The 13,752-nt window shown below is 38.1% G+C and overlaps 1 protein-coding gene across 7 annotated transcripts in view; it reads left to right on the forward strand.

The window, feature by feature from the left end:
• RERE (arginine-glutamic acid dipeptide repeats) overlaps window positions 1-13,752 on the forward strand; it is a 346,780-nt gene that overhangs the window by 162,834 nt on the left and 170,194 nt on the right. For 6 of the 7 annotated variants that reach the window (XM_081143853.1, XM_081143854.1, XM_081143855.1 and 3 more), the window contains one exon: window positions 4,171-4,296. The exons of the other annotated variant lie outside the window; for it this stretch is intronic. In XM_081143853.1, coding sequence (XP_080999979.1) covers window positions 4,171-4,296 — 126 coding nt within the window. The remainder of the gene's footprint in view (window positions 1-4,170; window positions 4,297-13,752) is intronic. 7 annotated transcript variants of the gene reach the window in all.

Raw genomic sequence — 13,752 nt, forward strand, 5'->3', positions numbered from 1 at the left:
AGTGGATTAAAAGTAAGAAGTTGCCATTCCTTCTTTAAAATGAAAACTTATTGAGGTTAAGCAATTATATCTTCTCATTTTTGGTTAGAGACCTTTACATAGATAATGCTGGGAGGTGTGAGAGTCTTATTTACATGCACTCTTTGTGCACACATACATGTATACACACAATGAGTTAATTATCATATACTAATTATACACTTTTAATTAAGATGCTTCTCTGGGACTGAGATGAGTGATGGTAGAGTGCATGGGATGTCAGCTTGACTTTGACATCAGTTTGTTCCATCTGTTGCCCTTTTTCATGACCTTGGGCAAGACACTTAACCCTCCTAACCTTGCTTTATTTACCTATGAAGTTGGGATATAAAGCACCTACCTTGTAGGTAGATTGTTTTTAGATTAAGTCTACAAAGTGGGTAGCACAGTGCCTGGGCCATGGAATGACAATGATGATGATGTTGATTTGTACTTGGTGCTTTAGGTTTAAGCTTTGTGAGGGCAAACGCCACACCAGTTTTATTCATTGATGTACGCTGAGCACTTAGCACTTTGCCTGGCCCACATAAGGTCCAAAATAAATATTAATTAATATTGAATGAAGTAACATTTCACTGGGTAAAGTTTTCTAAAAACCTTAGTATGTAATAGTTTGATACAATGCTTGCATTATTTACGGATTAACCTGTTTATTAAATACGCCAAAGAGATCTGCCTCTTTACCTTTTGTTAAGCTTGCAATGTGTAGTATTTTATATATTTAAATAATAAAACTCTATTCTTAAACTACTTTAAAACTTAGTTTCTTATTTATTCTTACTCAGTTTCTTATTTCCTTCAGGAAGTTTACATTAGTGTAGCCACAGTCATAACATTTTTTTAGGCATTATTACAATGTTTTGAGTTTTCTATACTTTTATCAAAGATAAATGAGGACTCAGTATATATGTAAACATCCCAGAGAAGGCAGCTGATGTGAAAAATGCCTTTTGGTATGATGATTCGTTTCTGTGGGAAGCTGTTGTTTGTCTCCTTTTGTTTTTCACTGTCCCTCATCTTAGGCCTGCAGAATTGGTATTTCTTTTTATAGTTTCTTTTTCTCTTTACCTTCTGGGCCATTCGCTACAAAGAGGTCAGTACCACCCAATGACAGCTTTTGTTACTTGAGTGTAGTGTTGGGTAAGGAAGTGGAAACTGTGAAGTTTGTTATCAAGCGTTTTCAGTTTATAGAGTGAGGACTTAAGTGTTACTTAAAGAGATAATGGGATGTAGAGCTGAGATAATTCTTGGAAAGGAGTGGTTCCTTTCTGCTAGCTTAGTTCTCACCTGTCAGGAGTGAGGGCATCAGTGTGGCAGTCCTCTTCTTCTACGGTGACCTCTCAGTCTAAAAAAAGGTGTGCATCGCTCATTGGATGCTGCAGTGTTCTCCTGGAGGGCCACAGCTTTTTTTCTCCTTTGTTTAAAATAAAGACCATGGTTGCCGAGTCGTTATCCATGAGCATTGTGAACCCCATAAACTACAATGGGGTGTTGGGCTTACTTCGATGCTATGTTTGGAGTAAGGCCACCAACAATAAATACAGTGAGTCCTCACTTAACATTGTTGATAGGCTCTGTGAATTTAAGGGAAATGACATATAACAAAACCAGTTTTACCATATAGGCTAATTGATATAAACAAGAGTTAGGTTCCCAAGGCATCTCATCAATGTTATAATGAACCGACGATGAACAAAATGATGGTATTTGAGGACCTGCCGTATATGGTCCAGTACTAAGTGTTCTCTTCACATGTAAATATGACATTATTTATATTTAATCCTATGAGAGGCAAGTGTAGGATGAAATCCCTTAGCCTGGAGTTTGATGGACATAGTCAGATGAGGTGATGTTGGATATCCCTGCAAAACCCTTTCCCCTAGTTCTGGAGCAGTCATGTTGAAAGTTATTATGAATCACCACAGCCATTTTGCATGATAAGAATGTCAGCTTATAAATGCAGGGGTTGATATTCACGTACGTGGAAATCAGAGTGAGGCTTTGGGAATAAATAACCTTAGAGCACTTCATTGTCCTCATTCAGCTTCTCAGCAGTGTTTTCATCCATGACTGGCAGTTATTACAGACCACATGGGATTTAAAGTTTTAATGGCTCATGGTTACTCTGAAGTTGCTAATTCATTTTGTCCTAATTTATTTGGATTTTAGGATTTTAAGAAATCACTGAAAAAGTTTTACTTAATTATATTTATTTTCATAAAATATCTATCTAAAATGTTATTTATTAAACCTGTTCTATATATGTGAAGTTTTTCAATGCAGAAAACTCTAGGTATTCTAATTTTTTAAAAGGGAACTTAAAAGTTTGAGACAATTTGATAGATGCTGTGCAAGAATATTTGTAAAATCTTGTCATTCAAACTAAATTCCTTACAACTGGAAATTTGTGAATGTGTATGTTTGTGTTAAGAACCAGCTCAAAATAGTCTAAGAAAGCTCATTAGAAGAACTGAAATAAAACTAGGGAAACTGAGATACTGTGTCAGTGTTTTCTGATTCATAAGTAAGAACAATGATATGCTTTGAAATGGTGCCTTTTTTAATGTTTTAATAATACCTGAATTCTTGCATATTTAAAATAATGCCAAGGTGTTTAGAAATGCTTTACTAGGTGTCTTTGTTTAACATTCTTGATTTGAATGTATAAGGATTTCAGTGGTCTGATTAATTGAATTCCTAGTGCAAGAGATTAACCAGAAATTCATTTCTGTTTGATGCTATGGAAAAAATATTGAGTATACTGTACATTGTCGTGCACAGTTGAATCTTTGATTTGGAATTTGCAGTGTTGGTGTGGGGAGGCGGGAGGTGTGTGGTGGAGAAGGTTATGGCTACTAACACTTGATTTCATCAGGTATTGTAACTGAGGCAGTGGGAGTCAGCGACTGACCACACAAAGCATGGAGCCCAGGATGTGCTGTAGAGGGTGATCTATAGAAAAATAAAAAAAACCCCACCATGACAAAGACATTCCCAGTATTAGCTTATTTTCTTGGGATTTGTCTTTTTTGTTTGTTTTAAAAGAGACATAGAGCATATTAAATTTTGAATTGTAGGAAGTTGTTAAAGAGTGATTCTTTGCTTCTCAAAGGAGTTATGTGACGGGACTCCCTAAAAATCATTTAATATTTAAAAGTTTGCTTATCTGTAATTTTTAAACAACTTTAAGAACAGAGATCATATATAAGCATTTGAATTTCATGGGGTTTTTAGTTCATTTAAAACCTTATGAAATTGAATTGGTTAGTTTTTTTGGACATGTTATGTACTCTCTAGACTGTTTGGAAGGGATCATACTCAAACTATTATCTGAGGTATCTTTTTTGATACTTAAAAAACTGTGCTGGCTTTCAGAAGTTACTCTCTAATCTTTTGCTGGTTTTAAATTTTTTCTAAGTTTCTTTTTAAGAAAAAGTGATACATGCCAAACTGGTTCTGCCTCTAGAAGAAATGTCTTTCTTGAGCTTTATGCTCTGACTGTGCATTATACTTACCTTATGGGCACTGGAGAAAATGAGAACTCATTTGAATGGTGTCTTTTTATCCTCTGGGATTAAGCCTTTGTCTTTTGCCTTTATCTTTAAAAAATTAAACTAGGACTTTGAGAAAATGGTAGGATCTTTCTTTGACACACCTAATGCCTTGAATATTTCCTTATTAAGTACGTGTCTTACGACTCAAGCCTCTTCTCATTAGAAACGCTTCTGAAAGCTCACTTTGTTCACTTGTGGTTCATTTTATGGTTGTGTTTATCTGACACCCCTGACATTTTGATTTTATTGTAAGCAAAGCATGCCACTGTCACTGTGCTTTGGCACTGTGTCGTCTTAACTTGGTTATTTTGAGGGGCACACACCATACTGCTTTGTGACAGGGATCCAGGTTAAAGTGTAAAGCTGGAAGTGTCATATGTTTGTTCATGCTGAATAAAGGAAATTGTTTTGATTCATGCAGAAAGGTTAACTTTAGTGGTAGAACAAATTCTCTGAGATTTCAGAGGCCATCTGCTAAAGGATTTGTGCAGATACTTGCTTGTGTGCTGAGTGCCCCTAGTAACCAGGGTATGAGGGGACATTGGGCATGTTAACTTAAAACTTTTTTCTTTTTTAGGTCCACAACTCCCAGGCCTGTTGCAGATCTCCAACTCCTGCTTTGTGTGACCCCCCAGCATGCTCTCTGCCGGTGGCGTCACAGCCACCACAGCATCTTTCTGAAGCCGGGAGAGGGCCTGTAGGGGTAAGGAGAATCCCGTTTTTAAAAGCTGTCAATATTTTATATCCCATAGGGTATAAAATAGGAATATTACCTCCCTCCCCAGAGCCCCTTTAAAAATGTGCTGTATTGTATGTGTTTTTAAAGGAGTAACAAGTACATGCACAGAGGAAGCAAAATACGGGACTTGCCTTACCCCTCTAGGACAGTTCCAGAAGTTAGCGGGGTTTGGTGGTATAGGGTATTTTGGCACCAGCAGAGAGCATGCTGGGCTGCTGCAAGGAGCAGGAGCTGGCAATCAGCAGCGAGTATGGATGTTGGCAACTGAAATGGGGGAAAAAGGGGGTAAGTTTGAGACCAAGTGTGGAATGTGCATTTCCCCAGGACCATTGGGACTCATGGCCCACAAATCTAAACTGTTTTGGGTGCTGTCCTCTCAGGTGACCTTTTGTAGAGTAGTGCCCAGAAGTAGCTAGGCTTTTCTGCAATGGCAGATATAGACTAAAACACTTTGAAAGGCGTGGGCTGGAGTGTAGATACAGTGCTCTCAGCTCTACTCTGGTAATTCCTCTGTTACCTGGCTGGTAACATGGGATGTGTGTGAAATGTTGCAGGATGAAATGTCCCTAGTTAGTTATCTGTTAGAACACAGGACCTGGTGGTAGTGATCCAGGAAGGCTATTTTTGTCTTATATTACATTTCTGAAAGCTGTGTACACACCTGTCTTTTCCTTCCTTTGTGAGGTTTTAATGGTCAAGTTTTCTGAAAGATGGGTGTTACCGTTCTGATCAACTGCTGTTAATCACTAAAGAAATTTAAGACCTGTCTTTCTCTTGCATGTAATATGACTGTGGGGTTCAAACTTATACTCAGAAAATAACACAAGAAAACAGCCATCACAGATGCACATGCACAATACAAAATATTGGCAATATGTAATGAATTGTTCAGTTGCAGTGTAGAACATTCATATCTTGAGACTAAGAGAAGAGAGTGCTCCAAATGGGCGATAGTACTGGGAAAGTTTTGTGGCTGTAGGTAGGTTTTGAGAATCTGGGTATGTTTTTGATACATCAGTAACATGTGGCCAGGGAGAGTGGAGGAGCCACTACATGTCAGTTTGTCCCTATAAGCAACAGAGGCAATGAGCCTGGTGAAGCTGGGAGTTGTGAGAAGACGACCACAGGACGTCATTGAAGAAGAGCACAGGTTAGTGAGTCTTGGGGGCAGAGGTGGGACTATAAAATGGGGCCAGATCATAAAGGATCTTAAAGGTTAGAAAACGTAAGGGTTTATGTGATAGGCAGAAGAGGACTGTTGCAGACTTTTTAGTCCCTACAAGCTGATTTGCAAATCTCTGCTTAAGAAGATTCACTGGGAAGCAGAATGCAGCATGGAGTGGGGAAAGACTGTGCAAGTTCCAGTTAGGTGGCTAGGGCGATCATCCATGCATAAACTGGAGAGCACCAAGACAGTAGAGATGGGATATTAATAACTGTAACAAAATCAGGAATAAATGTCACAACAACAATTTCATGTTTAGGTAGTTGCCACAGTGCAGTTTATCAAGAATTAGACCAGAAAAAAGGTTCACATTATGGAAGCCTTGGAATTCTTGGTGTAATAGCCATTTACAATGTAAGATAAAACCCAGTGTAGTGGATAAAAGTGTAATTTTAATCCCTGAAGAGAGAGATTGGCATTTTAAGGGACAATTAGCAGAGTCCGGACTTGACTACCTCCTTCAAAAGCTTCAGCTTTTACCACTTACCATCTTGTTTCCGTATATGTGAAAGAAATGGTGGTTATCTTTCAGGCTGGTTGTTTCTTTATTCTCTAATTAGTGTGGTGTCATTGTTTGATTGTTTCATTGACCACAGTACTCACTAACCAGGATTTGCTGAATAGATTGAAAATTTTTCCCATAATAGTAAACTTTTTCTATTAGCATTAGTGATGACCAGTACTTAATTTTTTTAGCAGTAAAAGTATTGTGTTCACTGAGGATTTAAATAAGTTTATGATTGGTGGTGCACTCAGATACCATCATATATAGGTTTGAGAAGATTCTGTAATAAGGTGATAAATCTTTTAGTCAAGATGCTGCTGCATAAAGCTAACTCTATTGATTGTTCTTTAACAACGCTTCATGCTGCCAAAGTAATTTGAGCTGGATCTGAATTGGATCCAGTTGGCAAAGCTCCCTCCCACCCCCCATGTGTGGAGCTCTTATAAATTCTGCAGGCACACAGATCTAATACAGTGTAATGAGAGAGCTGCTGGGGAAAAAAATTGATTACAGGGTTGCAGACAATATCATTAACGTTTCTTGCCATGATACACCAGATGTCTTCCCTAATAGACTATTTTTGTTAATTTAGTTTTTATAGGATGGCATTGATTGCATCATAATTTAACTTTCAGGTATATGTGATCTGTGTTTCTACACTAATGAATGCATCAACTCATAAGATTTAATTTTGTAAATTTTTAACTTATTGTTAATTTTTTAAGTATTTGTCCTGGGAAGGCAACATTTTTACTTGTTACTGAGAATCTGTTAGCTTGGATGTTTTCTAGCAAAAAGCACTTTCGTTTACTGGTAGTTTGGGGTAGTGAGGGAGGTGAGATAGCAAAGAAAACATTGCCCAGATCGTAAGTAGACTGGGCAGAGGTGATCCCCCTACCTCCAGCTGATCCCGTTGTAAGGTGGTATAATAGCACAACAAACTCTCCAGAGCAGAAATGGCACAGCCATTTAAAAGGGATGCGTTTCGTTTGTACTGTCATGGCTGGGGCTCTGGGCAGGCTGAGCCCTATTGGGTGCACCTGTCCTCTTCCTCACAGGGCGATCAGGGCTAGTTGTAGGGGATTTAGTTATTGAGCTTTTTAATTTTTTAGTCATGGATCGTATGTCTTTAGTATTGAATCTAAAAAGACATCACCATACCCATGGTCATCTAGGTTTTCTTCTATGTTATCTTCTAGGAATTCTGTAGTTTTGTGTTTTACATTTAGGTCTGTGGTTCATTTTGAGTTAATTTTAGTGAGGGGCATAAAGTCTAGAGTCTTTCCTTTTTTCATGTTGATGTCCACTTGTTCAGCATCATTTGTTGAGAAGCTCCTTTCTCCATTGTATGCCTTTTCTCCTTTGTCAAAGATCAGTTCACTCTGTTTATGTTGGTCTGTTTTTGAGCTCAATATTCCATTGTTCTGAGTCAAGAGTAATATGTAGGCAGATATCTTCACTCTTTACTCCCTAAAAACTTAAGTGTGTATTTCGTAGAACAAGGATATTTCATTTATATAGCCACCGTATAGTTATCAAAATCAGGAAATTTAACAGTGATACAATACTATAATCTAATCTATAAACACATTTTGCCTTCTATAGCAATTTGTTTTACTGGCCTAATAACCAGTTCAACATCAGACTTAAAACTAGTTGCCGTGTCTCTTCTTTAGTCTCCTTTAATCTGAAACAATTCGCTTTCCTTTTTTTGTGTGTGTTAATCCTCATAGGAGGATATTTTTTCTGTTGATTTTTAGAGAGGGTGGGAGGAGGAGAGAGAGAGAGAAACATTGATGTGAGAGAGACACACCGATTGGTTGCCTCTCACAGGACTGGGGATCGAACCTGCAACCTAGGTACATGACCGGGAACCCAACCCTTGGTCCTCCAGATGCCCAGCCCACGCTCTACACTGAGCACTCCGGCCAGGACTTCCTTTGCCTTTCTTTCTTTCATGACACTGGCATGTTTTTGAAGTGTACAATCCAGATTTTTGTAGTTTGCTGTTTCCTAGTTATTAGATTTAGGTTATGCATTTTAGGCAAGATTATTATATTAGTGATATTTTGTCCTAATTGCCTTATATTAGAGGACACATGAGATGCAGTTTGTCACATTATTAGTGATGTTAACTTTGATCACCTGGATAAGTTACTAACATTCCCTTTGTGATTAATAAGGAGTAATTTGTAGGGAGAAACTTTGAGACCATATAATTATCCTGTCTTCAAGTTTTTACATACCTGTTAGCACCTATTGATTATTTTTGCCTGAATCTCTGGAGCAGTTGCAGAATCTCACCCTTTTAAAAAACTTTTTATTTTTGTACTCAAACTAAATTGCTTTATTTGAAAAAGAGACCAGCTTTCACCTATCAATTCAGATTTGAGATTTTGAGTAAAGTGAGAGGGAGGGAGGAAGGAACGGAAAAAAAGAAGGAAAGAGAAAGAAATAACAATTGAGAGAGATAGGTGGGGGTGGAAAAGAATTTTTTGAGCCCTCAGGTTTTTGTGTTTGTTTGTTGTAGCAACACAAGGACTTTATACATTTTCAGATTTTTTTTTGTAGAAAGAGGAAAAATCTGTGATGGTGTTTTGTTCCATTTTTAGGCTCCAGGGGAGAGAAAAGCTGCTTAGAAGAAATAGATCATGGATGTGGTTTCAAAAAATACACATTTTTACTGTTGAAATTATGGTATTGGCTTGATTCATGCTGGCAACATTTGCTAATGATCAAATTACTTAAACTCTCTGCACCTCAGTTTCCTCACTTGTAAAGCCAGAATATTAATTCAGTGGTTCTGGAGTAAGGCCCAGGAATCCATAGTTTTTCTAAGAGCTCCACGGGAGATTCTGTTGGGCAGCCAGCTTTAGCGAATGGAAGTCTGGCTTCCACCCCAGTGAATATTATAAACACAGATCTGGTCATGTCCTTTGCAGGATGTAGAACTTCTGGTGCAATTCCAGGACCTTTATGTTTCTCAAACCTGAGTATCTTACATACCTAAAAAAATGATTTTTGTGTTTCTCCCATATTACTTAATTTCCCACCTTCTCCAACACACAAATTAGGTATAATTTCTTTGTGTACATCCTAATACAGCTTTAAGAGACAATTTATAAATTTATTCAGACCAAACTACAAAACCAATAAAATTTTAACTACTAACATTAACTTAATGGAATGAATGATGATGTTTTGCTGAAATGAAATAGTCACTTTTGACATAAATTTGTGACTTATTGCTTATAGTCCAGATTATTAAGGACTGGGGGATCATATATGGCATGTTAAGACTACTGGGTTCCTTTTGATGACTCAATTTTTCTATTTTCAGTTTTGTTGTCACTGAGAAACCTATATTAAGTGTATTTTGCCATGATGTGACTTTGCCCTTACCTGGCACACATGTAGCGTATTGTGTTTATCTTATTTACTTACTAGCTTGTGATAATTATGGTAGTATTACTTAGTTATTTGATTATATATAAACATTTTTAGAGTCAAAATCTTGTAGCTCTAAACTCTGTTAATGAAATTATAAAATAGATAATCCAGAAGATGAATATGTTAAAAAATTTAAGATACAAGTTAAAATGAAAATAAAATTGGTCTTCTTCGTTCCCCAACTCCCCATCTCTTACTCCTCTTCAAGAGACACAACCAGCAGTGTCCCTGACATCATGAGATGGCTCCTTTATGTCTATAGTCTTCTTTGGACACCTCTTTGTTTGCGGCCCCCAGAACAGTTCCTGACTCTGAGAAGTTGTCCCTTAACCATTGAGTTTGATAGTTTGTACTTGTTTTCATTCTAAAATTGTTTTGAGTATTTTTCTGGTATATAAAGATGCAGGAATACTCATGAATTAGTATTACTGCTCAATTTAATACGTAGTGCATTTTTCCTGAAAGTTTAGGATCTTTCTGACCTTCCATGTTGGGATGGGGAAGTAGCGGTTGATACTTACTGCTTCCTCCTGGTTTTTCCTTTTGTTAGTAGTGTCTTCTTGGATGTATTAGGAACATCCACAGATGTCCATAGATTGGCACACTTACATTATGATTATCAATCTGCTCTTAAGAAATTGAGCAGATTTGTTAACAAACAAGATGAAAATGCGGAAAGATATCTGACGCATTGTGAAAATTATTTAAAGGAAAAGCAGCTGGCGAATGATAATTGACAGACATATTTAATCTTTAGAACTTGAAATGCTGCTATGGTTACTGTGGATTAAATACGAAGACTCATCCATAAGACCAGGGGTTTTCTAAAAATGGACTGAGGAATGACAAAAAAACCTAGGTTAAGGATTGCATGGCAGGAAAGGCATTGTGATTAAATTCCTTGTTGTCACTGAGCTATAAAGCTGAAGATAGCACTCTTTCTTCTGCTGAAAACAAGAACCAATACTCCTTAATGGGCTAAATTATTAAAAAGAGCCATTCTTACAATGTTTCAATATCTGGGATTTGCCTCAGCTGGTGATTTGTTGGTAGTTTAGGGATGTTTGCGAGGCATTTTGTATCAAAATTACTCGGTTGGCCGGTGGAGCCCTTTGGATAATTCCCTTCCATTTTATAATGCTCTTGAATACATTTGTGATTCACTATCCCTATGTGGCTTTGTATCTTTTGGAGTTATTAAACAGTGTTGGGCACATATACACATTTTTTTTAACCTTGATTTTGTTTTGTTTTCTCTCGTAGCTGTGGGCTGGTGGTTAACAGATTATTTGTGATACTCTTAGCAAACATCAAATGCATTTGGCATATTATGTCAACCTGACACATTGATTAGTATATGCTGAGTTTTATCTTCTTCCCATGTGAAGAAAATTATATAAGAAGTTGACGTCCCTTTTAGTGTAGCTTTTAATGGGTGCAGGGATTTAATCTGTTAGGTCGTTGGTATAATTTCAGGCAGTTTGTAAAAAAAAGCAACCCCATCTTGTGAGCTTCAGTGGCAGAGAAAAGAAAGTAGCACTCTGTTGTTTTAGTGCGGTAGTGTAACTGGTCTCAGAACAATACAGAGGTAGAGAGTGAAGAGAAGGAAGAGCCTGTGCGGATAGTGCTTTGTTATTATCCACCAGGCTGGGAGAAGTTATGCAGGAGGCATTGTCACGTGGAAGCATAGTTGGACTTGTCCATTGGACTCGCACAGTTGGAATCATCTGGGTGAAGTTTGAAGCCTTCTGTCCTTCTGTAGTCTGAAGGGAGCTAAGACTCTGCCTCAGTGTTTCAAAATTGGTGGTATGATATATTCTTTTGGTGGAGACAGTACTGTTGAAAGATTTTTTGATTCAGCCTCATGGAGAGCCTGGTCAGCTCGACAAAGCCCTGTTAGTCCCTGTAGTGGAACCATGACGTGAGGTGGTGTAAAATCACGTTTCTGCTTTCCTGGAAAACTGATCAGATTTAAAAATTCTTTTATCTAGAGTGCAGAGGAGAGGATTGAAAAGGAATGGAGACTAATGAAGAAAGAGAGCGAGGTCTTTGAAAACTGTGTGGTTGAGTTCAGAGCCTTGGAAGTGGCTTCTGTGCATGGGATCCAGCCACGGTGGGTGCACAGCTGCTGTGGAGAGTGTGGGAGAGCCCACTCGGGAGACGTGAGCCTCAGGCTGCCTGCTAGTGTGAAAGGATCTCTGGAGAGGGAGCTGCTGTTTCTGAGCATTGCCGCCCATGCCACGCCCAGCTCCTACTGGGAATGCTCTTCTGGCCTCACCTGTCACTAGCTATTGGCAGCCTGGTCTCCCTCAGATAGTTTATTAAAATTTTCTGCTTTCCGCCTGGCCTGATCTTTCATTGTCCTGCCTTTTGTGGTGTACTGTGTGCCATTTGTTTCCCTGTTTCTATGACCAGATTCATAGCTCCTACTTCTGGTCCTGTTCATTTTGGTTGAATGAGTAAGTCAAGGACATGGGTGGTGATCTGTCCAGGAGAGAGAGAGGTGACAGTACAGCAGGCTGCGTCGCTGTGCACTTTCCAGTCCAAGGGAGGAAATCTGGAGAACACACACTTACGTTCTATCACAGTAATCTGGAGAACACAATCTAAGTTTTCAACTTGTTTTCTTAAGCTGGCTGCAATGCAGTTGGAATTCTGAGCATTCTGCTCTATCTGAAAGGAGACATACTGCCCTTTTGTATTTCGGGGAGAAAGGCAGAAAGGCTGAGACCTAAACAGCCTTGGTTTTATTTCCTTCTTGGATGAAATGACACCTTCTTCCTGTTTCTTGAGGAAATATAATTAACCTCAGTGACTGCTGAATACCAGGCAGTGAGTTGAGCAGAGGAATGGGTCTTCTAGAAGATGTACTGGAAAACTGTCAACAGGGTTGATAATTTAAAAAAAAAAAAAAATCAGTGAAATGTTTATTTACAAAATTACAATGAAGCACCCTTGCTTTACAGATCTGATGATTGTCCAGATCATATCACGCCTCTTGTGTGTACACTTTAATATATAACACTGCTTTGAGTCTGACTGAGGAAGTCTGTGCTGCAGAGATTACTCCTTTTGTGTGCCAGTACCGTATACCAGTGATATTACAGGATGACATCCTTTGTATCTAAACCTTTTAGCTATGGAATTTTAATACGCTGATTTTTATTGTTACCCAGTTTTCTAGTCTTATGTTTCTTCTTCTTGTTGGCTTATTGTTTGGGTTATTTAGAGATCTCATTTAACAAGAAGCAACATGAATTTCTTTGAAAATTCAAATGCTTGTTTAAAAATTAGCATCAGTACAAATTAAATGGTTAAGCATTTGTTATTTTAACTACTAATGGAAGCAATGAGAGGTGAACCCCAGTTAACTTTCCCTTTTAACTAATGCAGACCTTGAGCATTGTCATGTTTAATAAAGATTTTCACCTTCAGGAGTATTGAACTTGACATTTCTCTCAGGTGGTTTTGGGAGCCTTGATACTTGAGCACTGACACTCTATGTCAGCATTGTTTCCAAAGATCCACACCATATCATAAATCTCTGAAGTTCATTCATTAGATAATTTTTTAATTCAAATTGGGTTTTCTCTATAAGGGAGATAAAATATCTGTGCAGTGTGTCTGACATAGTGCTTGGAGATGTTTTGTGGTTGGGTCAGCTTTTTTCTGGGCAGTCTTACATCTCATGAACTAAAACTACACGTACATACACATCAAGGTGTTTATGAAACAAAAGGCTCATTTCTACCTATTATTAGAGATGTGCCATCTGCTCAGGTAGCTGATTACTAACATTATTACTAATTCACAGGTGCTTTTTGTACCTGGGATGGCAAGCTTTTTTGTAAAGGACCAGGTAGTAAATGTTTTCAGCTTTGTCTTCTGTGTGGTAACTATTCAAACTCAGCCATAGATACCATGTGACAGTGTGGCTGCGTTCCTGTAAAACTTTATTTACCAAAACTGGTGGTGGGCTGGATGTAGCTTGCAGGCCTATAGTTTGCCATCCCCCGAGCCTAGTAAAAATTGTTGAGGGTTATTCCCCGGAAGGAGTCACTCTAAAGCTTTCTTTCCTTCACTGTGGCTTTATGCCATAAGGGTTGAGTGTGGTTTGCAGTTAGTAATTGCTTTTTTCTTTCCTGTATTATTTTGAGCTGGTGAATATTGTAAGTTTACAGCTATGCCTGTATCCCTTTCTATAATTTCCCTACACCTGATTGTTTTTTATGTAGTACAC

Source organism: Miniopterus schreibersii, assembly GCF_964146895.1.
Source record: "Miniopterus schreibersii genome assembly, chromosome: 8".
NCBI lineage: Eukaryota > Metazoa > Chordata > Mammalia > Chiroptera > Miniopteridae > Miniopterus > Miniopterus schreibersii.